Genomic DNA, 25,969 nt, shown 5'->3' on the forward strand with positions numbered 1-25,969 from the left:
AGATTGGACGGTAGATAATGTCGCTCCAATATTCAAAGCGGCAGGCTGAGAGAAAACAGGGAATTATAGGTCAGTAAACCTAACATTGGTAGTGGGGAAAATTCACGAATCCATTATCAAGGGCTTTATAGCGAATCATTTAGAAATCAGTGACAGGATCTGACAGAATAAGCATGGATTTATGAAGGAGAAATCTTGTTTGGCAAATCTGTTGGAAATCTATGATATGTAATTCGTAAAGTTGACAAGAGGGAGTCAGTCAATGTGGTATATTTGTACTTTCAGAAAGCTTTCATAAAGAGCCCAGCAAGAGAGATTATTGTGCAAGATTAGTGTGCACAGGATTGGGGGGAGCATTATTGAAATATAAAATTGGTTGGCAGGGAGGAACCAAAGAGTAGGAATTAATGGGCCCTTTTTAAATTGGAAGGCAGTGACTAGTGGAGTGCCACAGGGATCAGTACTAGGACCCCAGCAAGTCACAATATATACTAATGATTTTGATGAGGGAACAAAATGTAACACTTTAAAGTTTACAGATGATGCCAAGTTGGATGGGAGGGAGAACTGTGACGAGTATGCAGAGATACTTAAGCGTAATCTGGACAGGCTGGGTGAATGGGAGATACAGAACAAGTTGGACAAATGTGAGGTTGTTCACTTTGGAAGCAAAATCAAGAAAGCAGATTACTACCTGAATGTATGTAAACTGTGAGAAGGGATTGTGCAGCAGGACCTGGGTGCCCTTGTGCACCTGTTGCTGAAGGTAAGTATGCAGTACAGAAGGCAAATAGTATAGTAGCCTTCACTGAAAGAGATTTTGACTTCAAGAGCAGGGATGAGTGTGTCCAAAACCATGGCTCACAGTCTGAGGATTCAGGGTAGAGCTTTTAGGACAGAGATGAGGAGATATTTCTTCACCCAAAGGGTGGTGAGCCTTTGAAATTCATTACTACAGGAAGTAGTTGAAGGCAAAACATTGAATGCACTCAGGAGCCAATGAGATATAACACTTGGGATGAATGGGATCAAAGATTATGGGAAGAAAGCAGGATTAGACTATTGAGTTGGATGATCAGCCATGATCATGATGAATGGTAGAGCAGTCTGTAAGGGCCAGATAGCCTCCTCCTGCTCCAATCTTCTATGTTTCTATGTCAATCCCCCAATTTTGCATCTCATAACAACAATTAGATCTCCTCTCATTCTTTTAAACTCCAGACAGTATCAGCCAAAATTGCTCAATATCACCTCACAAGACAAAGCAATCATCTCTGGAATCATTCCAGTGAACCTCCTGTGATCTGCCTCCACTTCAAGTGCATCCCTCCCCAAGTACAGGGACCAAAGCTCTGCACAGTACTCCGGGTGTAGAAAAACTAACGGCTTGTACAAATGCAGCAACATTTTCAATACTTTTATACTCCATTCCTTTAGCAATAAATGCCGTTTGTCCTTCCTTACTACCTGCTGTAGCTGCGTGCTAGTTTTCCAAGATTCACACTCAAGGTCACTGAGATCCCTCTGCACTGACTTATTCTGAGGTTTCTCGCCACTGAGATAAGAAATTGCCTTTCTATTTTCAGCGGGGGTGTCATTCATGCTGTTGAACTTAGTTGCCAATATCCAGAGCATTGAGGATGTTTCAGACTAGTCTACTGAACAAGGAGCTAGGTCAGAACTGTGTTCTGATGTCACCTCCTACTCCTACACCAGATGCTATGAGCAGCCAAGCGCCCAGTCAATTCTGTAAAACCAAAAGAACAGTAGATGCTGTAAATCAGGAACAAAAACAGAAGTTGCTGGAAAAGCTGGGCTCTTCTGAAGAAGGGTCATCCTGAGATGTTATGAGGATAACGTCCCTTCACTTTCTATATTCTCTGTAACTTAATGATCTTTATCTGCTTACGCAGAGGTGTGCAGACATTGCCTTAAAACTTGCTACCTGACTAGAATTAGGTATAAACTTTGTAAATCTTTATCTTCCTGCACAGGGCTATGTGGAAACTGCCTCGAGAAAGATTAGGTGGGCAGGATTTGTAAAGGTGTGAGACTTCTGAGATCCTGTAAAATATGTAACTTCTGTTTCTGCTAAAGGGGTGGCTTGAAATTACATTCTGTCACTTCAGCAACTTGAAATCGCCTCCTGTCATTAGCAGTCACTTCGCGAACGATCAATACTGTATCCTGCTCTCTATGACTTTCGATGTAGCAATTATTTTTATATCATGACATTGTCCGATGTCGTGATTGTTTCATGTAACATGCCATTGTGAGATGTAAAATTGCTTTGTGTACTATGCACTCGATAAGGTATCAAAAACGGGGACTGTCTGCAGCTCAGAGAGAATCGCTTGCGAGACTCAGCACTCTGTGATAATGGGAACTGCAGATGCTGGAGAATCCAAGATAATAAAATGTGGGGATGGATGAACACTGCAGGCCCAGCAGCATCTCAGGAGCACAAAATTTGACGTTTCGGGCCTAGACCCTTCATGTGCCGGGTTGAGTACAGTGATCCTCCACGGCTTGTACTTGCTTTGTAATAGAGGATGTGTTTTTCTAAACAGGTCAGTGTCTTGTTATTGCATCAAGTTGGTAAGGGTCTCCGAAAATGAACCTAACAATCCGACCCGAAACGTTAGTTCTGTTTTTTTCTTCTTCACAGAAGCTGCAAGACCTGCTCAGCTTTTCCAGCAACTTCTGTTCTTGTTGCAGTCAGATACATACCCTGCACACGAGAACCCATCAGTTGGCACTTACAGTTAGCCTTCTGTTCCAACACACAATCTCACTTCCTCAATCCCCCGTCACCTTCTGAGCTCCACTGAGCATGACCTTTTCAGAATGGAAACCTCTTGCCCCACAGCATCCTCTGCTCATCTGTCACTGCAATCCCCTTCTTTACCTTTCAGAATCAAATAACAATTTTCTGAGAGACTGTGCATTGGGGTGGTCATTTCTGTAAGAATAGAAGTTCAGTAAACAGTTACTGCAAGCAATCAGGAAGGTTTGCAGGATCTTCTGATTCATTGTGAGAGGAATTAAATACTAATGTGGGAGATTATGCTTCAGTGTCGTAGGGGATTGGTGTTTCTGCATCTGCAACATTATCCAGTGCGGCTCCCTGTCCTTACAGCAGGAAGCGATTACATCAGAGGCAGGTCAGACTAGGTTTGTCACACTTATACCTGTTATTTCTGTGTTTATAACCTGTAATGTTACATCTGTTTTTTTCTCTATTTCTCTTTCTCCACAGGTGCTAAAAGGCCTGCTGAGTTTCTCCAGCACTTTCAGTGTTTATAACCTATAATGTTAACTCTCTTTCTCTCTCTCTGCACAGATGCTGCCCGACCTGGTAAGTTCTTCCAGCACTTTCTGCTTTTGCTTTAGATCTCCAGCAGCCCTCAGTTTTTGTGTCATCAAGACTGCGATTCAGATCATCGCAGTCCCAGTCCATGTCAGCATAGATTGTCTGTCTATTTATTTTCATAAATAATCTGTTTTTAATAGCACAGGATGGGAAAATGGTGTTTGTAATACTTTCAGCAGAGGAGGGTTAGTGAAACAGACCAGTGATGGTGCAAAGGGCAAAGGGGTTATTAATTCTGCAGAAAGGTAAATAGTGATATAAAACGGAGATGTAGTGAGGTGACGGGAATGGAGAGTAACTGTGCTTGGTGAGCTGTGGAATTTGCTTCACTTTCTCCAGTGATTTCTGTTTCAGTCACAGATGTTGCTGGTTTAAAGGCTGACAGCCCTGACAATATATCATCGTCATGATGCTTGCAGGGGTCTATTCAGCCTGGGTGCTGACTGCTGAACTCTGATAAAGCTCAGCTTGCAAAGACGTTGTAGGGCTGATGTGGGGTTTCCTTTTCAGAGGCCGAGGGGTGTCTGCTCAAAGTGGTGCCACCACTCGTGCTGTTTACAGTCGCCCCCAGAGGGTGGAGATTGAATGGAACATTGAGTGGAAACTGCATCAAAACAGCAACACAGCTGTTCCCTCTGCCACTACATTTCCCTTTTCTCGTTCAGAACCAAAGAAGAAACACACTCAACTTTCTGACAGTGTGCCAGTGGGAAAATCAACACATTGCAGGCGGCCAGTTCTGTGAGGATGGAAGGCTGGTGCACAGCGGCAGCAAGCGATCTGGAAAGCTCACAGGATGTTCTGGCTCATAGTGAGGGGAACTGAATGTAAGGGTCGCGAGGTTATGCTTCAGTTCTAGAGGAGATTGGTGTTTCCACATCTGCAGTACTGTACGGTGTTGCTCAACTATCCTCATAGAAGGATGTTAATGCGTTGGAAACAGTTTAGAGAAGGTTTGTCACACTTAGACCAGTTATTTCTGTGTTTATAACCTGTAACATTAACTCTGTCTTACTCCTCTGTCTGTCTCCATGGATGCTGCCAGATCTGCTGAGTTTCTCCAGAACTTTCTGTTTTTGTTAGATCTCCAGCATTCCCCATAGTTTTTGTGTTTATGAATACTGTGATTCAGATCATTGTATTCCTGGTCCTGTCCCAGCACTCATCGTCTGAACATTTTTTTTTGTTTTAAAAACCCTGTGATGTCAAAACCAGACGGTCAGTGGCGCGGTGTGGATGTGCTGAACACTGGAAATATCAGTTCAACGCTTTTAGACGGTGTGTCCAAAAGTTGTCTACATGCAAACTGGCGATGCTGCTGTATTCATTTCTGATTCAGGAGTGTCAGCCTGAGGATTGGGCGGGGGGTGGGGGAACAAAAACAAGAAACAGATGTGATGGGAGAGGCGGGAACAGAGTTAATGTCACAGTTTCTAAAGGCAGAACGCGCTGGAGAAACTCGGGCAGAAGAGAGAGAAAGAGAAACAAAGTTAACTTTTGAGTGCAGCGAACTCTCCGAACCGAGAGGGGTGGGAAAAGTCGGGGTTTTAATAGTTTGGACAGAGGAGGGGGGAGTGGAACAGATGGTGCAGGACAAAGGTGTTAACTGTGGCAAAAGGGGACTCGACATAACGGGGGCATGTTAAGGCCGGGGCGATGCAGAGTAATTGTGTCTTGGTGGGCTGCGAAATTTGCTTTGCTCTCACTTTCTCCAGTGATACCGACTTCAGCCACAAATGTTGCAGGTTGAACAGCAGAAAGAGACGTGACGATATATCATTGTCACGCCAGCTACAGAAATCTGTACAACCTCTGCACTGGCCGCTGAACTCTGCTGAAGCGCAGCTTGCAAACACCTTGCAGGGCTGATATGGGCTTCCTCCTCGCGGGTGGCGGGGCGGGGGGTGGGGGGAGGTGTTGAGAGTGTCTGGGTGCCACGTATTGGGGAGGTTTCCTGTCTCTCAGTCTCGAAGCTGGCGGTCAGACAGATGCTGGCTGCATTTTCTCTCCAATCTCAGAAGCAGCGAGGACTCCGGGCATGGGGACTGGCCGAGGGACGCATTCACGCTGTGCTTAGATCTGCTTCGAATACGAAATTCCCAGCGAACAGGGAACAGACTGATTCCGGACAGCGACATGAACTGGAGTCGCAGAGTCATGTATCACGCGGAACGAGGTCCTTCGGCCCAACTTGTCCATCGCGACCAGGTTTCCTAATGGCCCACGTCTGTTTCTCTCCCCACAGATGCTGCTCGACCTGCTGCGTTTCTCCAGTGATTTTTGTATTTCCTTTCCAAGGGGAGCGCTGCTCTCCCAGAGTCAGCGCCAGTTTTGTGGTTCAAATTGGTACAAATTGGTCACGTTTCTCAGTCCAGATTCTGCTTGTTCTCTGACAGATTAGGGTTGAGGAAAACTTGCATCCACACTGGGGATGGGAATTAGGATTTGTGGTTGCTATCTGTGGGGGTAGAATCGTCCCATGCTTTATTATGGTGGAGCATCGAACAGTACAACACAGGAACAGGCCTTTCGGCCCACATTGTCCGTGCCGACCCATGATGCCATTCTAGACTATCAGTGTGAGGTGATTCATTTTGGACCAATGGCAGATAGATGAGGGTGTTTTCTAGGTGGAATGAAGTGAAATACAATGAATGTTCAAAGAGCCTGTTGGAGTGGACTGGGTGCGTAGATCGTTACAATGTCACAAACAGGTTCAGAAAATAACCAAGAGCTGATGGAATGAGACAAAGATAAAGGCAAAGAACAGGAACCCACCAAGACTGCACCAACACATGATGCCTTTCTAACCTGAAACCCCTTTGCCTCCAGGCTGTCCCTATCCCTGTATTCCCAGCCTGGTCATGTATCTGTCAAGGTGCCTGTTAAATGAAGCTGTTGTATCTGCCTCCACCATCACCTCTGGCAGGGCATTGCAGACACTTACCACCCTCTGTGTAAAAAAGAAAACTGCCTCTCACATCTCCTTTAAACTCTCCCCCTTTTACCTGAAACCTGCGTCTGTTGGAAATGGACATTAATTCCCTGGGAAGAAAAATCTCCGACTATCCATTCTATCTGTGGTTGCTCCTCATCCTTCAACTTCCAAGTGAAAACAGATTGAGTTTGTCCAATCTCTCCTCTTGGTTAATGTCGTGGTGAAGTGTTTCTATACCTGCTTCAAATCTTTCACATCCCCCTGGCAGTGTGGCTACCAGAGCTGTCCACGATATTCCAAATGGGGACTGACTCATGTTCAATACAGCTTGTCTTTATATCGAGAGGACAGGAGTACAAGGACTCAGGAAATAACGCTGCAGTTGTACAAAACCCTGTTTAGACCCCACTTGGAGCAGTTCTGAGAACCACACGTTAGGAAGGATAGATTGGCCTTGGAGAGAGTACAATGTTCATTTACAAGCACGAGACCTGGGCTTTAGGGGCTAAGTTATGAGTAGATTTTACACAAATGAGGCCGGTTTTCTCCAGAATTTAGAAGGTCAAAGGTGACCTGATCAAACATGTTGACAGGAAAAGACAAGGTGGGTAAAGATAAACTATTTCCACTGTTCAGGGATTCTAGAAATGGGGAGGACATTGTCTGAGAATTAGAACCAGACTGTTCAGGAGAGACATTGGGAAGTACTTCTGCACACGAAGGGTGGGAGAGGTTTGGAAATCCCTCCGACGAATGGCATTGGATGCTGGGTCAGTTGTTAGTTTTCAGTCTGAGTGGGATCAATATTTGTTCAGCAACAATATGCAGGGGAAAGGGCCAAAGGCCTGGAAATGGAGCTTGGCCGCAGATCAGCCATTGCATGGTGGAACAAGCTGGAAGGGCTGAATGGTCTGTTCCTGTACCTTTGAATGGAACAATTTAGTTGGAAGTGCTCAAAAAGTATGGAGAGAGCAGCCTCCTTTTGCCGTTTCTAAACTTATTGTCCCAAGTCTCAAGAACTCCCAAGTCTCCTTACACTTCAGACTTCTGAATTTTCTCCCCATTTAGAAAATAGTCCATGCTTTCATTCTTCTTACCAAAGTGCATTATCTTCCACTTGTCCATGTTGTACTCCATCTGTTAGTTCTTTGCCCACTTTCCTAACCTGTCCAAATCGTTCTGCAGCTTTGCCATCTCCTCATCACTACCTGTCCCTCCACCTATCTTTGTATCATCTGCAAACTTAGCCAGAATGCCCACAGTAGCTTTATCTGGACAATTAATGTACAAAATGAAAATTTGTGGCTCCCACATTGACCTTTGCGGAACACCAGCTGCCATCCTGAAGAAGACCCCATTAACCCCACTCTCTGCTTTCTGCCAGACGGCCAATCATCTATTCATGCCAGCACCATGCCTCTAACACCATGGACCCTTATCTTACTTAGCAGCCTCCTGTGTGGCACATCACCAAAGTCCTTCTTGAAGTCTAGGTAGATAACATCCATTGGTTCTCCTTGGTCTACCCTGTTCATTACTTGCTCAAAGAATTACAGCAGATTTTGTCAGGCATGAACTCCCATGCCTGAAACCATGCTGACTTTGCCCTATTTTACCATACAATTCCAAATATTCAGAAATCTCATCCTTTACAATGGGCTCCAAAGTCTTCCCAAATGCACTTTCTTGTTTAAAAACCTAGAAATGTGGAGTCCTTTGCTTGGTTATGAAGAATGGCATGGTGACTGGGAACCGAAAGAGAGAGAAAATAGGAGGGGAAGATGCGGGGATAAATAAAAGACGAAGGGTACAAAGCACAAGTTGAAGGGGGATTGAAACAAGGGCGAGAAACCAATGGTGCCACCATGCACTTCATGTCAATTCCTATTTCTGCCTCCACTTCAATGAGATTTAACAGTTACCGGTGCCCATTGAGTTACCGAAAGGGCATATGCTGTTTCTCTGCTGCTTCCGCACTCATTGCTTTGACATTGTCTTTACTTTGCCATTTCCAGGACACTGTCACAAATAATGACATTTGCATTTCAATTCCCTTCTGTTTTCCAGTGAATCTCGCTCTCTGTGGGAACACCCAAGGTAGGAGGGAACTGCTGATTTCTTGAATAATTGTTTGGAAATTTGAAGTCTTGCTGTACAATCTTTTAAGCGACCTTTTCCAAAACATGCTTCAAATGGGACTTGATCCCAGTCCTTCAGGTCCGGAGTTAGAGATACTCTCTCAAAGATTGGGCACCAGAATCATTTTCAACTCTTTTCCTGTGTGGATACACCACCAGTTTCAATGAGGATCAGTGACCAGTTTCATTGACTTGGTCACATTGGACAGAGACCATTCAGTAAATCTGCACAATGTTTAACTCCGCCACAATACTTCAAATGGGTGTGAGACTTCAAACAGGTTGTTTTGGAAGAAGAAATCAAATTTGTGATTATTTTGGAAAGTAGAACAAAAGAACGAAGTATTATTTAATTGGAGAGAAACTGCAGAAAGCTCCAATGCAAAAGGACTGGTAGCAGGGGGAAGGGACTTGTGCATGAAACTGAGAAAGCTCGCACATGGGGAAGCACATAATCAAGAAGGGCTTATGGAATATTGACCATTATTTCAAGGGGGCTGGGGTATAAGAGTAGGGATGTCTTCTTGCAACTGTACAGGTGCTGATGAAATCATAACTGGTGCACTGTGATCAGTTTTGCTCCCGTTAAGCAAACATTTCATTTCATTGGAGGCAATTCAGAGAGGGTTCATTTGGGCTGGACCTTGGTCTGGAAAGATTGTCTCAGGAGAAAAGACTAAAAATGTTGGGACTATACTCACTGGAATTCAGAAGAATGAGAGGTGGTGTCATTGAAACATATAGAGATTTGGCAGTGTCAATGCCAAGAGGATGTTGCCCCATCATGGGAGAGTATAGGAGCAGAGGATACAGTCTCAAAATAATGAGGCACCAATTGGAGACTAAGATAATCTCAGAGATATACAGCACAGAAACAGGCCCTTCCAGCGACATTGACCAAATGTGGACTTGCCTAATAACAGCTCCTTCCAACTATCACTCTCTGATACTGTTGCCTAATAATGGCATAATTTGCACTCCCCCAATTTATTAACTTCCTTCAATGTCCTGGTTTATCCTTGTTCATAGCTATCTTAAAACATAAGCACCTGTGATCACTGTTTCCAAAAGGCACTCCAACTGAATGGCCTCTCACCTGGCCAGGCTCATTAGCCAATACAAGATCCAATATGGACCCTCTTCTAGTGCGGTTTTAGACATTAAGACATTGGAGCAGGAGTTAGGCCGTTCAGCCCATTGAAACTGCTCCACTATTCAATCACGGCTGATAAGTTTCTCAACTCCTTTCTCCTGCCTTCTGTACATAACCTTTGATCCCCTTGACAATCAAGAATCTATCTCTCTCTGGCCTGGCCTCCACAGCCTTCTGTAACAATGAATTCCATAGATTCATCACTCTCTGGCTGAAGAAATTTCTCCTCATTCTTTACTCCAAGGTTGTGCCCTCAGGTCCTCGTCTGGTCCTGCCAATGGAAACATATTTCCAATGTTCACTCTAGCCAGGCCTTTCAGTATTTTGTAAGTTTCAGTTTGATACCCAGTTATCCTTCAAAACACCACTGATAAATATTTAGAGTCCACAAACATTCCTCATATGTTAAGCCTTTCATTCCTGGATCATTCTCGTGAACCTCCTCTGGACCCATTCCAGGGCCAGTGTATCTTTCCTGACATATGGGGCCCAAAATTTCTCACAGTAATCCCAATGTGGATTGAGAAGAGCCTTATATAGCTTCAAAATTACATCTTCGCTTTTATGTTCCAGTCCTCACAAAATAAATGCCAACATTTCATTTGCCTTCCTAACCACCAACTCAACCTGCAAGTTTACCTTAGGAAAATCTGGACTAGGATTCCCAAGTCCCTCTGCACTTCAGATTTCTGAATTTTCTCCCCGTCTGGAAAAATAGTCTATACTTTTATTCTTCCTACCAAAGTGAATGATCCCATACTTGCCCAGATTGTATTTCATCTACAGATCCTTTGCCCACTGTCCTGACCTGTCTAAATCCTTTTGCAGCCTCCCCACCTCCTCAGTACTACCTGTGGCCCCACCTATCTTTGTATCATCGCTAAACTTAGACAGAATGCCCTTAGTTCCTTCATTTAGGTCATTGTTTCATAAAGTGAAGACCTTGTGACTGACCCTTGTAGATCTAGACTTGTCACTGGCTACCATCCAAGTAGGACCCTTTTATCACCGCTCTCTCTCCTTCCTGCCAGGCAGCCAATCTTCTATTCATGCTGGTACCTTGCCTCCAACACCATAGTCCCTTATCTTCCTCAGCAACCTTTTGTGCAGCACCTTGCCAAAGGCCTTCTGCCAGTCCAGGTCGGTAACATCTATTGCTTCTCCTTGGTCTAACCTGTCTGTTACTGCATCAAAAAATTCTAACAGATTTGCCAGGTAACCATGCTGGCTGTGTCCTATTTTACCATGCACTTCCAAGTTTTCAGAAATGTAATTCTTCACAATACGCTCAAAATCTTAACAATGGCCGAGGTCAGGCCAATCAGCCTGTAATTTCCCACCTTTTGCCTTACTCCCTTCTTAAACTGAGGTTACACTCGTGATTTTCCAGTCCTCTGGCTCCGTCCCTGTCTCCAGTGATTCCTGAAAGACCACAACTAACACCTCCACTATCTCTTCAGCTTTCTCACTCAGAACTGTGGGGTGTAGTCCATCTGGTCCAGGTGATTTATCCACCTTCAGTCCATTCAGTTTTTCTTGCACCTTCTCCTTGGTGAGGGCCACCATACTCATCTCTGCCGTCCCACTGACTCTCTTGAATTTTTGGATGTTGATTGTGACTTGCACCTTGAAGACTGATGCAAAGTGTTTATTCAGTTCTTCAGCCATTTCTTTGTTCCCCATGACTACTGATTCACCATCATTTTCCAGCAGACCAAAGCCCATTTTTGCCTCTCTTTAGCCATTTATATGTTGAAAGAAACTCTTGCAATCTTCCTTTATATTGCTGGTTCCCTTGCCTATTTCTTGTATTGGATGTGACTAAGTACAAAACAATAAGGGAAACAATGTTTCATTAGTTAGCAATTACAGACCTTCATAGAAGAAGTAGAGAAATAAAGAAATAAGGTAATAGTTAACATTGAAGTATTTCTTAATATAAACTAGAAAAATAAAGGAATCAAGTGAAAACTTCAGCAGTTTTTAATGAGTGCTTGCTGGGCCCCAGTCCCCTCTGTGCAGCTCGCTCTCTGAGGGAACTCAGCTGCCCAGCCTCATGGCTACCGCTGCAAATGCCCAGGAACCCTCCTCCCCGCTTGTTCTTCCTACATCGGGCTGTGATACCATCGCAGCCGCTGTGCTGCCTCTGATCTCCTGCTGCCCGTGGAACATGCCCAGGCAGAAGCTGCTGGCAGTTCTGGTCACTGGGTAGGCAGGTCTCGGCCCGAAACACCAGCTTTCTTGCTCCTAAGATGCTGCTTGGCCTGCTGTGTTCATCCAGCTCCACACCGTATTATGTGGCATTGGGGCCTGCTTTCTCCACCAGCTATCTCGGACGTTGGGTTTGAGAGATTGCTATGGGCTGCTGAATGCCTCCCACCCCGGGCTGGGAAGCCACCACACCGAGCTGAGAGAAAGCCTCGCTGTGTCCACGCTGAGACCAGGAGAAGAAAACAGAAAAAAAAACACAAAGACAGAAAAGAGGAAAATGAAAAAAGAGAATGAAATGGTCAGAGCGGATGGGCCCTGGCTGAAATGCTCGGCTCGGTCGCCATCTTGAAGTGGGTTCGTAAAAGAAGGAGAGACTTTAAAATTGTAATGTGTGCTGACCAAGGAGGAATTGTTCTTGGTCCAAAAATGGAAAGTATTTCACTTACACATGAAACTGGTGGGTATTATCACTGTGTGCTATATAGTGCATGGTCAAAAGCGAAATTGTTGAAGATGTCATCACTGCTAAGTGAACTTCGAATTTCATTTACATAGAAAGGCCCATGGAAGTGGAGTGTACAGTATTCAAGAAACAAACAACAGAACAGTGTAGGAACAGGCCCTTAAGCCCAAAAGGCTGTGCTAACACATGATGCCTTACTGAGCTGAACCCTTTCCCTCGAAGCTGTCCATATCCCTCTATTCCATGACTGGCCATGTACCTGTAAAGATGCCTCTTAAATGCTGCTGTTGTATCCACCTCCACCACCTCCTCTGGCAGTGCATTGAAGGCACTTACCGACCTTTGTGTAAAAAGAACTTGCCTCTCACACCTCCTTTAAACTTTTCCCCCATTACCTAGAACGTACATCGCTTGTAGAATCGACAGGCTGAATTACCCCATTCTGATCCTACATCTTCTGGACCTTCAGTACAGGTTTGTTCCCCTGACCTGAGGAGGAGCCATAAGACTATAAGTAACAGGAACAGTATTATGCCATTTGGCCATCGATTCCTCTCCACCTTTCAACATGATCATGACCTCATGACCTCATTCTGATCCTACATCTTATAATCTTCAGGTCTTATGTCACTGAAAGGTGGAGGGGACTCAATGGTCAAATGCCATCCTTGCGCTCCTGTTTCTTGTGGTCATAGAATGATAAAATCCCGACATTGCGGAAGCAGGCCTTTCAGTCCATCAAGTCCACACTGACCCTCTGAAGTGCAACTACCCAGACCCAGGGCCATCCCATCTCTAACCCTGTATTTCCCATGGCTAATCCACCTGAGCCGGTACACCCTTGGATGCATTATGAGCAATTTGCCAGGGCCAATCTATCTAACCTGCACATCTTTGGACTGTGGGAGGAGACTGGAGCACCTCAAGGAAACTCTCACACAAAGGGAGAGCGTGCAATCTCCACGCAGTCACCCAACGGTGGAATCGATCCTGTGTTGCTAGGGCTATGCAGCATCAGTGCGAGCCACTGAGCCTCCCTGATGCCCTGTTTTATGGATCATCCTCAGGTCAGGAGAGCACATCGATCTTCAACACTCCATCTAAGTTGCAAAAAGATTGACAGTAGTTGTCTGAGATAACAAAGTGTGGAGCTGGATGAACACAGAAGGCCAAGCAGCATCTGAGGAGCACAAAACATGACATTTCAGGCCTCGACCCTTCATCAGCTTTTGTGCTGCTCAGGTGCTGCTTGGCCTGCTGTGTTCATCCAGCTCCACACTTTGTTATCTCGGATTCTCCAGCATCTGCAGTTCCCATTATCTCTGACAGTAGTTGTCTGGGCTGGATTGTATAAAATATTGGGAATAGTTTGGCAGGACTGATGCTTGAAAATCCATTTTGGAAACAATGTGATAACGAATGTTGTAGGAGCAGTTCCCAGTGTAATGATGTGACTTTGCTTTTGATCTTAGCTGGACGAGTGGCTTTCTATGTTGTCCCAGTTTCACCTTTGGAAGGAGAGACACTGGAACTGAATTGTCAGCGCCAATACTATTATTGGAGGACAAAGCAGGACTTTACCTTTTATAGAAATGGAAAGAAGATCCATTCAATGAAGTCTACAACAGATGAATTTTCATATCGCATTAAAGTAAAAAGCACCGATGACAGTGGATTGTACAGTTGCAAAATTGATGGGTCAGAATCACAACATGTTCACGTTCAAGTTCAAGGTACGTACCTGATATTCCATTCTGTGGTAGGCAATGTGCGTATTTCTCTTGATTTTTAATTTAAACACTGGAGGTATTCTAAGTCACAAAGTACAGCAGAATCTCTTTATTCCATCCTGTGTGTACTGCTAAAGTGACACGAGTTCTTTTGTCCCCAGCGCGAGGCCTCCACAACCTTGAACGTTCTGACACTTGAAGTGCTCATCCAAGTATTGTTTAAGTATTTGGGAGTTTCCTACCTCAACAACCCTCCCAGGCAGTGCATTCCACATTCCCACCATCCTCTGGGTATTACAAGCCTCAAGTTTCCCTCTAAATCTAGTGCCTTTCAATTTAAAAGGATGTCCTGCCTTGTTATTGGCCGTTTGAATAAGGGGAAAACCTGCTTCTTACTCCCTCTGTTTATGCCCCTCATCATCTTACACACCCCAATCAGGTCCCCCCTCAGCCTTCTCTTCTTTAAAGAAAACAGCCCGAGTTTACCCAGTCTCTCTTCATCGCTGAAATGCTCCAGCCCAGGCAACGTACTGGGGAATCTCCTCTGCAACTCTTCCAGTGCAATCACATCCTTTCTGCGGTGATCCGGACTGCCACACAGTGCTCCAGCTGTGGCCTCACCAAAGTCCTATTCAGCTCCAACATCACCTCCCCACTTTTATAATCTATGCCTTCACTGACAAAGGCTAATGTCCCATATGCCTTCTTAATGGCCCTGTTAACCCAAACTGCCTTTAATGGTTTGTGAGCAATGGCAAAGGTAGTAAAGTCACTGTGGTCCCACTGTCCCATTAGTGAGGGAGGGGAGTAGGAGGTGGTTTAACCTGAGGGTCACCACACCTCAGGCAAGGGGAGATTCTGAGAAAGAGGTTCCATTGTGGTCACTCCAGCCAGTGTGGGATTTGAACCACACACTGTTGGAACAATTGTGGATCACAGACCAGCTAACCAGCCAACTGAGCTACCCAACACACAGCAATGGAATCTTCTCTCATCCTTCTAAACTCTGACCAACCTGCTCAGTCTCCCCTCATTAGACAAGCCTTTGTCTCTGTGTAGCTGAGAAAGTTGCAATCTGTCGATGTGACCCATGTCAATCATTGTGATCCATCATCACTAAATAGGGTCATACAATCACACAGCACAGAAACGTGCCCTTTATCCTAACTCACCCACGCTGACCAGGTTTCCCAAAGTGAACTTGTCTCATTTGCCTGTGTTTGGCCCATATCCCTCGAAACATTTCCAATCGTGTATCCATCCAAATGTCTTTAAATGTTGTAATTGTCCTCACCTCCACCACTTCCTCTGGCAGTTCCTTCCATGCATGCACCTCCCGCTCTGTGAGAAAGTTACCCCTCAGGTCCCTTTTAAATCTTTCCCCTGTTACCTTAAACCTCCAGGTTTGGATTGCCCTCACGTGGGAATTTGATTATTTACCTTATCTATGCCCCTCATGATTTTATACACCTCAAAGGTGACCCATCTGCTTCCAATGCTTCAGCTGATGCACCCTCTCCCAATAGCTCAATTCCCTTTTGTTTTTTGGAATCCTGGGATGGGAGCAAGGCAAATGTTTATCCTCCTCATGTCTTTAAATAACTTTGTCCTATGGTCTTTCTCTACCTCTGTGTCAATATGAGGTATTTGAACTGGAAAGGCTTGGAGGGCAACAGACCAAATGGTTGTGAATGGAAGATTAGCTTAGGAAACTGGGTCAGCATGGACGAGTTGGGCAGAAGGGCCTGATTCTATGTTTTTTTTATGGCTTTGAGACAGAATTTCATATTTGGAAAGCAAAAGAAGGATAATGTTTTGCACTGTCCCCTGACATTTGTCACTAAATGCCCACCTTCTTTGCCCCTCATCACTGCTGTGCCTTTCGGTCTGTGACTATAACAGTTGATAGATGAGCCCCGACTGTGTGTTACATTCCAGAACGCTTTGCCAAGCCCGTACTGAGGGTGGAGCCGGCGGCTGAAGTATTTGAGGGGCTCCGGGTCACGCTGACGTGCATTGCTCGGAGAGCACGGCGCTCCATCTGGCTTCACTACACATTTTACAGAGATGGCAGCGCCCTGGAGACAGCGCCGGATGCTGGCGGTGTGTACACGATCAACGCAGCAGCTGCAAACGTTTCTGGGAATTACGCCTGTGAAGCGATCGAGACAAATTCTGATCTGTGGAAGAGGAGCGACAATGTTCACATTTCCGTTAAAGGTAAGTATCTGTCATTATTGCAGAGTCTCCAGCACAAATTAAAGGCCTTTCAGCCCATTGAGTCAGAAACAGCCACCTCACTATTCTCTAATCCCCATTTCCCCAGCACTTGGCCCCAGAGCATTGGCATCGTGAGGGAGCATTTAAACACTTCTTCAATGTGATGAGGGTTTCTGTCTCTCCCACCCTTACTGGCAGTGAGTTCCACATTCGGTGAGTGAAAGTGTTTTTCCTCACAACGCCTCTAAACTTCCTGCCCCCTATCTTTAATGTCTATGCCCACTGCCTGGGCCATTGGTCCCTCTACCAAAGGGAAAACAAGTTTCTTCCTGTATTCTCGACCTATGCTCTTCATCATTTTATACCTCTCAATAATGTCTCCCTGTCTCAATCTCCACGGATGTAAGGAGAACAATCCTAGTCTGTTCAATCTCTCTCCATCACTGAAACTCTCCATCCCCCTCCTGATAAATCTCCCTCTGCACCCTCTCCCAGTGCTAACACATCCCTCCAACAATGTGGAGAATGGGTGAACCAGACACAACGCTCTCACTGTGGTTGCACGTTTTCATTCCAAACGTGTTGTGGTCATCACCAAATCTGAGCTTCACCTGACATGATGCTAACCGCCTTCATTGACCTTGAAGGAGGTTAGGAGTCTCCCGTGCTGACTCTGTCTCAGGATTTTCTTGCTCTCATTCTAATCACTGAGCTTTCCCAAGCTCAGACACTCTACAGCTCAAACAGAAACATGTCCTTTTGCTTTCCAGAGGCATTCGCTGTCCCTAAGCTGACCGTGTATCCTGAGGGACAGCTAGTTGATGGTCAATGGTTTAAGCTGATGTGCTTGGTTGAAGAGAATCTCTCCGAAGCTTCCTTGCGGTACAGCTTTTACAGAAATGGGATCCCTATCCAGTCTCCCTCCGACCACAGCAATTCCATCTCTGAGCCAGCTCGTCCGGCCGACTCGGGTACTTACCATTGCGAAGTTACGGGCAGTAAGGTGCGGAAACGCAGTAATCAGCTCCATTTGTCCATCAGGCGTGAGTACCGTTTATTATTGTTCCTTTCTTTAAACTGTGAAGGATTCAAAGTAGAGACAGATTATCATCATTCCCCACATCCACAGCCATATATTAGAGCTGCAGAGACAAACAGCACAGGGTAATGAGTCACCCATTTAGGATTGATATGTGGAGAAATGTTTTCACCTCGAGAGTGGGAAGCCTGTGGGATTCACTTCCCCAGAAAATTATGGAAATTATTATACGGGAGTTGGCCATTTGGCCCTTCCAGCCTGTTCTGTCCGCGCAATGGGATCATGGATGATCACCTGACACAGTTCACTGCCCCCCACTGTCCCCTTGGCCCATGTGAACTCTATCCAACTCTTTCCTGAACAGCAAGCAATGTTCTCAGCCCAAACACATTCTGTGACAAAGAATTCCACAGGATTTCCACTCTCCCAGTGAAGACATTTGCCCCCATCTCAGTCCTACCCTGTCTCCTTTAGACAATGAGCCCACAGCCTGAAACATCCCTCTGTACAATTAGGGATGGGCAATAAATGCTGGATTACCCAGTGACACACATCCAAAGACTGAACATACAAAAATGGATATGAGAATGGATGTGATTGTGATTAAGTTCTTAGATGAGTTTGCAATTAACTCTGCCAAGCAAAGGGACCTAACATTTGTTTATATTTGCAGGAATTCCAGTGTCAAAGCCAGAACTAGTAATTCAATCAGGAAAGGAGCTAATCGAAGGAGATATGGCATCCTTAATCTGTTCAGTCTCCAATGGCTCTCTGCCGATTTATTACCAATTCTACAAGGGCTCAAGTGTGGAGCTGTACTGGGAGCTTTCCAACAGTACTAAGCTTGTTTACAACATTGAAACCATCAGCAGAAAAGACAAAGGGATTTACCATTGCTCGGTGAGAAATGAGGTGACAGGCCCTTTGCACAATGAAGACATAGAGATCACAGTGATAGGTGAGTTCAGAAGGACTCTCTCCCAAAGAGTAACTGATCCATCGGCTCAGGGACCACTGCTGATGAGATCTCTCAAAACTAGTGTATTGTCATTGAAGACGTCACTTTGGATTAAAGTGACACAGCCTTGGATATTAGAGTCATAGAGGTATCCAGTATGGAACAGGCCCTTCAGCCGAACTTGTCCACGCCGAACAGGTTTCCCAAAAAGTCCCATTTGCCTGCATTTGGCAATTTCTTTTGAATGTTGTCATTACCGCTACCATTTCCTCTCGCAGCTCATTCCATATGTGCACCACCCTCTGTGTGAAAATGTTTCCCCTCACATACCTTTCCTATCTCAGCTTATCCAGTGCCCTTTAGATTTAGCCCCCACTACCCTGGGGAGAAGTCCTCGGCTTTATCACCTTACATATTCCCCTCAGGATTTTATAAACCTCTCTGAGGTCACCCCTCAGCCTCCAATGTGTCAGAAATAAAACCCCCAGCCTATCCAGCCTCTCGTTATAATTCAAACTTTCTAGTCTCGGTGACATCCTTCTAAAGGTTTTTGGCACCATTCCCTGCTTCAGAACAACTTTCCGTAGCAGGGTGAACAGAATTGTACACAGTACAATTACCAAGAACATCCTAAGATTCAATGCCTCCCATCGTTCTTCCAAACTCCAGCCAATATAGTTTTCTCCTCGCCCATGATAGCTTCTACACCATCTGATGCTCGATCATTCTTGTTGCTGCCATATCTATTCCAGCTCGTACAGAGCTATATCACCCACACTGCTTCCCTCCCTGTCATTTCCAAAAATCATGCACCCCCTGAATATTTGGTTAGATATTTTGCTGGAGAACCAACACCTGCCCCATCTCTTCTGATCTTCTGTCCAAAATATAAAGGTGTGTTATGTTAATGAGCAAAGTGTTGATTTTGGGCAGAATACCAGGCATTTAGAGTGTGAAGGGAGGTGATTGGTCAAGTGTTGATGATTGTCAGGGTGAGGTTTGGGCTTGGTATTTTTCAGGGTGTATTTTTAAAATCACAATTTGGAAAGAACTTTGTCAGAAGACTGCATTTCTGAGAAGAGACTGACTTACACGACCTATTTCGAAGGCAATTCGAAGTAATTCCCCTCACTTTTGTTTCGGAATCACACAGAGTTCCATGCTGGGTGAGGGTGGCTGGTTTCCTTCTCCCAACAACAGCATTTTGTCTCTGTTCAGCATGATTTCATGAGCCATTCAGTTTCACCATTACTGAGACAGTAGGAACTGCCGATGCTGGAGAATCTGAGATAACACCATTTTATCTCAGTTTCACCATGACTGAGCTTGCTTCTCACTTCCCGATTCTAAAAATGAACTGAACTTAAATTATATACAAGAAACAGTGTGCAATCTTTGGTGAACGATGACAGGCAGGCCTACTCCATTGGGAGTTATGTATTCACATGTGGGACATGGGCAATGCAGTCCCCGTCCCACGTTGCCCCGCTTTGAGAAGGTGGTGGTGAGTTGCCTTGTTGAATCACTGCATCCATGTGCTATCAGTTGACCCACATTGCCCTTAGGGTGAGAATTTGAAATGTGGAGCTGGCTTAAGGAACAGATATTGCATGTCCTTGACAGGTATGTTCCTGTCAGGCAGGGAGGAAGTGATGAGGGAAGGGAACTGTGGTTTACTAAAGAAATTGTATCTCTTGGTAAGTGGAAGAGGGAGGCTTATGTGACAATGAGATGAGATGGTTCAGATGGGGCGATGGAGAGTTACAGATTAGCTAGGAAGGATTTAAAGAGACAGTTAAGAAGAGCAAGGGGGGGACATGAGCAGACATTGCTGGGTAAAATAAAGGAGAACCCTAAAGTTTTGTATAGGTATGTGAGGAATAAGAGGATGACTAGGTTAGGAATAGGGCCAGTCAAAGACAGAAGTGGGAAGTTGTGTATGGATCCTGTGGAGATTGGAGTGGTGCTAAATGATTATTTCTCATCTGTTTTCACTGAGGAACAGGAGAATATTGTAGAACAGATGACTGAGTTACGGGCTACTAGAATTGAAAGGATTAAGGTGAGTAAGGAGGAGGTGTTATCAATTCTAGAAGGTGTGAACATAGATAAATCCCCTGGGCTAGATGGAATTTTTCCAAAGATTGCCTGGGACGCTAGGGAGGAGGTGGTGCAGCTTTTGGCCTTGACCTTTAAGTCCTCATTGTCGACAGGTTTAGTGCCAGAGGACTGGAGGGTTGCAAATGTTGAACCCTTGTTCAAGAAGGGCAGTAGGGATGACCCAGACAATTATAGACCTGTGAGCCTTACGTCTGTTGTAGGAAAAATTTTGGAAAGGTTGAGAAGAGATAGGATTTATAATAATCTAGCAAACAACAATTTGATTGGAGATAGTCAACATGGATTTGTCAAGGGCAGGTCGTATCTCACAAACCTCGTTGAGTTTTTTGAGAAGGTTACCAAGCATATGGATGAAGTTCGGCAGTTGATGTGGTGTACGTGGACTTCAGTAAAGCCTTTGATAAGGTTCCACATGATAGGCTATTGGAGAAAATACAGAGGCACGGGATTGAGGGAGAATTAGCAATTTGGATTAGAAACTGGCTTTCTGTAAGAAGGCAATGAGTGGTGGTTGATGGAAAATATTCAGCCTGGAGTCCGATTACTAGTGGTGTGCTTCAAGGATCTGTTTTGGGACCACTGCTGTTTGTCATTTTTCTAAATGACTTGGATGCAGGCATAGGTGGATGGATTCGTAAGTTCGCAGATAACACTAAAGTCAGTGGAGTGGTGGACAGTTTGGAAGAATGTTGCAAGTTGCAGGGAGACTTGGATAAACTGCAGAATTGGGCCGAAAGGTCGCAAATGGAGTATAATACGGGTAAATGTGAGGTGATTCACTTTGGGAGGAATAATAGGAAGGCAGAATACCATGTCAATGGAAGGATTCTTGGTAGTGTGGATTTGCAGAGGGATCTTGGTGTCCATGTACATAGATCCCTGAAAGTTGCCACACAGGTTGACAGTGCTGTTAAAAAGGCTTAACGTGTTTTAGGTTTTATTGGTAGAGGGACTGAGTTCCAAAGCCGTGATGTCATGCTGCAACTGTACAAAACGCTAGTGTGGTCTCATTTGGAATATTGTGTGCAGTTCTGGTCACCCCATTAAAGGAAGGATGTGGAAGCATTGGAAAAGGTGCAGAGGAGATTTACCAGGATGTTGCCTGGTCTGGAGCGCAGGCCTTATGAAGAAAGGCTGAGGGACTTGGGTCTGTTCTCATTGGAGAGAAGGAGGCTAAGAGGAGATTTACTAGAGACATACAAGATGATCAGAGGATTAGATAGGGTGGACAGTGAGAGTCTTTTTCCGTGCATGATGACTTCAGCTTGTACAAGGGGGCATAGCTACAAATTGAGGGGTGATAGATATAAGACAGATGTCAGAGACAGGCTTTTTACACAGAGAGTGGTGAGGACGTGGAGAACCCTGCCTGCCAATGTAGTGAACTCAGCCACATTAGGGGCATTTAAACAGTCCTTAGATAAGCATAAGGATAATGATGGGATAGCGTATCAGAGATAATGGGAACTGCAGATGCTGGAGAATCCAAGATAATAAAATGTGAGGCTGGATGAACACAGCAGGCCCAGCAACATCTCAGGAGCACAAAAGCTGACGTTTCGGGCCTTGACCCTTCATCAGAGAGGGGGATGGAGTGAGGGTTCTGGAACAAATAGGGAGAGAGGGGGAGGCGGACCGAAGATGGAGAGAAAAGAAGATAGATGGGGAGGAGAGTATAGGTGGGGAGGTAGGGAGGGGATAGGTCAGTCCAGGGAAGACGGACAGGTCAAGGAGGTGGGGTGAGGTTAGTAGGTAGGAGATGGAGGTGCGGCTTGGGGTGGGAGGAAGGGATGGGTGAGAGGAAGAACAGGTTAGGGAGGCAGAGACAGGTTGGACAGGTTTTGGGATGCAGTGGGTGGAGGGGAAGAGTTGGGCTGGTTGTGTGGTGCAGTGGGGGTAGGGGACGAACTGGGCTGGTTTTGGGATGCGGTGGGGGAAGGGGAGATTTTGAAGCTGGTGAAGTCCACATTGATACCATTGGGCTGCAGGGTTCCCAAGCGGAATTTGAGTTGCTGTTCCTGCAACCTTTGGGTGGCATCATTGTGGCACTGCAGGAGGCCCATGATGGACATGTCATCTAAAGAATGGGAGGGGGAGTGGAAATGGTTTGCGACTGGGAGGTGCAGTTGTTTGTTGCGAACTGAGCGGAGGTGTTCTGCAAAGCGGTCCCCAAGCCTCCGCTTGGTTTCCCCAATGTAGAGGAAGCCACACCGGGTACAGTGGATGCAGTATACCACATTGGCAGATGTGCAGGTGAACCTCTGCTTAATGTGGAATGTCATCTTGGGGCCTGGGGTAGGGGTGAGGGAGGAGGTGTGGGGGCAAGTGTAGCATTTCCTGCGGTTGCAGGGGAAGGTGCTGGGTGTGGTGGGGTTGGAAGACAGTGTGGAGCGAACAAGGGAGTCACGGAGAGAGTGGTCTCCCCGGAAAGCAGACAAGGGTGGGGATGGAAAAATGTCTTGGGTGGTGGGGTCGGATTGCAGATGGCGGAAGTGTCGGAGGATGATGCGTTCTATCCGGAGTTTGGTGGGGTGGTGTGTGAGAACGAGGGGGATCCTCTTTGGGCGGTTGTGGCGGGGACGGGGTGTGAGGGATGTGTTGCGGATGTGTACCCGGTGTGGCATCCTCTACATTGGGGAAACCAAGCGGAGGCTTGGGGACCACTTTGCAGAACACCTCCGCTCAGTTCGCAACAAACAACTGCACCTCCCAGTCGCAAACCATTTCCACTCCCCCTCCCATTCTTTAGATGACATGTCCATCATGGGCCTCCGGCAGTGCCACAATGATGCCACCCAAAGGTTGCAGGAACAGCAACTCTAATTCCGCTTGCAGCCCAATGGTATCAATGTGGACTTCACCAGCTTCAAAATCTCCCCCTCCCCCACTGCATCCCTAAACCAGCCCAGTTCGTCTCCTCCCTCCACTGCACCACACAACCAGCCCAGCTCTTCCCCTCCCCCCACTGCATCCCAAAACCAGTCCAACCTGTCTCTGCCTCCCTAATCTGTTCTTCCTCTCACCCATCCCTTCCTCCCACCCCAAGCCGCACCTCCATCTCCTACCTACTAACCTCATCCCACCTCCTTGACCTGTCTGTCTTCCCTGGACTGACCTATCCCCTCCCTACCTCCCCACCTATACTCTCCTCCCCACCTACCTTCTTTTCTCTCTATCTTCCGCCCGCCTCCCCCTCTCTCCCTATTTATTCCAGAACCCTCACCCCATTCCCCTCTCTGATGAAGGGTCTAGGCCCGAAACGTCAGCTTTTGTGCTCCTGAGATGCTGCTGGGCCTGCTGTGTTCATCGAGCCTCACATTTTATTATCTATTGATGGGATAGTGTTGGGGGGTGGACTTAGATTAGTTCACAAGCCGGCGCAACATCGAGGGCTGAATGGGCCTGTTCTGTGCTGTATTGTTCTCTGTTCTATATTCTATTATGGCCCGGTAACACTGAAGAAACGTCCGATATGTTTCCATTTCAAGATGCTGAGTAGCTCACAGGGGAATTTGTACTGGTGTTCCCATATATCTGCTGCTCTTGTCCTTCTGGATGGAAGTGGCTGTGGAGTTGCAAGATGCTGCTGAGAATCTTTGGTGAATTTCAGTGTGCAGATGGTACACACTGCTGCAACTGTGTGTCAGTGATGTAGGGATTAGATGTTTGGGGATGTGGCAATCAAGTGGGAGTAGCTTTTTCTATGGATGGTGTTGAGCTTCTCAAGAGTTGTTGGAGCTGCCTCCAACCAGGCAAGTAGGGAGTATTCCATCACACTACTGACTTGTGTAATGTCGATGTTGGGCAGGAATTGGTGTGTCAGGAGGTGAATTGCTCACTGCCGGATTCCGAACCTCTGACCTGCTCCTATAGTCACAGTATTTATTTGGGTAGTCTGATTTAGTTTCTGGTCAATGATAAACTCTAGGACGTTGATAGCGGGGAATTCAGTGATGGTCAGACCATTGAATGTCAAGGGCAATGGTTAGATACTGGAGTACTGTGTACATTTCTGGTCACCTTACTGCAGGAAGGGTGTGATAGCACTGGAGGGGGTACAGAAGACGGGGTACAGAACCAGGTTGTTTCCTGGGTTGGAACAAGTGAGCTGTAAGGAGAGAGTAGATAGGCTGGGATGGTTTCCTTTAGAGCAGGGAAGGCTGCAGAGGGTCATGAATGAGGTGCATCAGATTATGAGGGGGGTGGACAGGGTGAATGGAGAGCATCTGTTCCCCTTGGTTGAGAGGTCAGTCATGAAGGGGCACAGATTTAGTGTAAGGGACAGGAGATTCTGAGGGGATTTGACAGAAAAAAATCTTTTTCACTCCGAGGTTCATGCAAATGGGACGAGAGTGGCGAGCAGAAACCTAAAATAAACGTTTAAAATATATTTGGAGGAGCACTTGTCACACCATAACATTTCAGGATATGGGGCCAGGGTGGGAAATTGGAATTAGCGCACCTTTAGGGATAGTTATTGTCAGTGCAGACGCAATGGGCCGAAGGGCCTGTTCCACGCTGTATGATGCACTGGTCGCATTCCCCAAGGGTGTTGGCCGTGTGAGGGCATTCAGTGATGGTAGCGCCATTAACATCACGGGCTCAATGGTTAGATTCTCTGTTAATGGTCACCCCCAGGATGTTAATACTGAGGGAAGCAGGAACGGCAACGCCACTGAACATCGGGGGCACGATGGTTAGATTTTCTTTCTCTCAATGATAATCTCCAAAATGTTGATAATTGGGGAGAATTAAAGCTCTCCATTAGATTTTAAATCCATCAAACTGCTTCACTCCCTTTTAAATTATTTGCATTAAACTGGTCCCCACTGATAGCCTCAATCGATGGGCGAACTCCATGGTTTTGAACTCTGTGTGTTTTCTCCTCAGTTCCTGTCTCAGATGCTGTGCTGATACCCCGCACCAACGGGACTGAGATACAGCCCGGGGACCGCCTTGTTCTCCGATGCCTGGTGAGGGAAGGCACTGAGCCCCAGTTCATTTGGTACCGAGACAACGTGCCGCTAAGGAACGGCAGTGCGAGCTCTCATGTGACTGCCGATGGTGGTGAGCTGGTTATTCATTCATTCCGGAGAGACAGTGTCGGGAGGTATCACTGTGCAGCGATCAACACAGGAACCGACGGCACCATTTTTAACGTGACCAGCGATTATATCGAATTCACGCTGCGAGGTAACAGTGACAGTCAGATCAGACACAGACAGAGCACAGGGAAAGGCCATTCGCTCCATCCAGTGCGTGCCAGTCAGAAACAATTAACCATCTCAGTTAGGAAGGTGACGTGAGGTTATTAATCCAGCTGCCTGGGTCATTTTCCCGGGATCCCAGTTCAAATCCCGCTCATACCCGATGGTAGAATTTGAGCGCAATAAAAATCTGGAAGTGTAAATCTTATGGAGAAGGGCGTGCAGAGGAGATTCACCAGGACGTTGCCCTGGGGTGGTGCATTTCAGCGATGAAGAGATGCTCAGTAAGCTCAGGCTGTTTTCTTTGGAGCAGGGAATGCTGAGGGGGAACTGATAGAGGTGTGCCAGTCTGTGTGGCACAGGGACTGCTGTGGGGGGATGAGGAAGCAGCTGCTCCCCTGGGTGGAAGTGTAAATAA

At 46.1% G+C, this 25,969-nt stretch overlaps 1 protein-coding gene across 1 annotated transcript; it reads left to right on the forward strand.

Moving 5' to 3' along the window:
- Window positions 1-3,289: 3,289 nt before the first annotated feature.
- LOC132207153 (Fc receptor-like protein 3) lies at window positions 3,290-25,650 on the forward strand. The gene is made up of 7 exons (XM_059642328.1): window positions 3,290-3,358; window positions 4,039-4,326; window positions 13,749-14,009; window positions 15,945-16,226; window positions 16,997-17,269; window positions 17,939-18,223; window positions 25,235-25,650. Exons 2-7 carry the CDS (start codon window positions 4,296-4,298, stop codon window positions 25,648-25,650), a joined length of 1,548 nt encoding a protein of 515 aa, XP_059498311.1. The 5' UTR covers window positions 3,290-3,358; window positions 4,039-4,295.
- Window positions 25,651-25,969: the final 319 nt, after the last annotated feature.

This window comes from Stegostoma tigrinum, chromosome 44 (assembly GCF_030684315.1).
Source record: "Stegostoma tigrinum isolate sSteTig4 chromosome 44, sSteTig4.hap1, whole genome shotgun sequence".
NCBI lineage: Eukaryota > Metazoa > Chordata > Chondrichthyes > Orectolobiformes > Stegostomatidae > Stegostoma > Stegostoma tigrinum.

Bases quoted from the DNA above. Each gene is read 5' to 3' on its own strand.
- LOC132207153 (XM_059642328.1), top strand. From the start codon at position 4,296: ATGTTAATGCGTTGGAAACAGTTTAGAGAAG. The intron at 4,327-13,748 runs GTTTGTCACACT...TTTTGATCTTAG, and splicing joins TTGGAAACAGTTTAGAGAAG to CTGGACGAGTGGCTTTCTAT. The intron at 18,224-25,234 runs GTGAGTTCAGAA...TTTTCTCCTCAG, and splicing joins CATAGAGATCACAGTGATAG to TTCCTGTCTCAGATGCTGTG.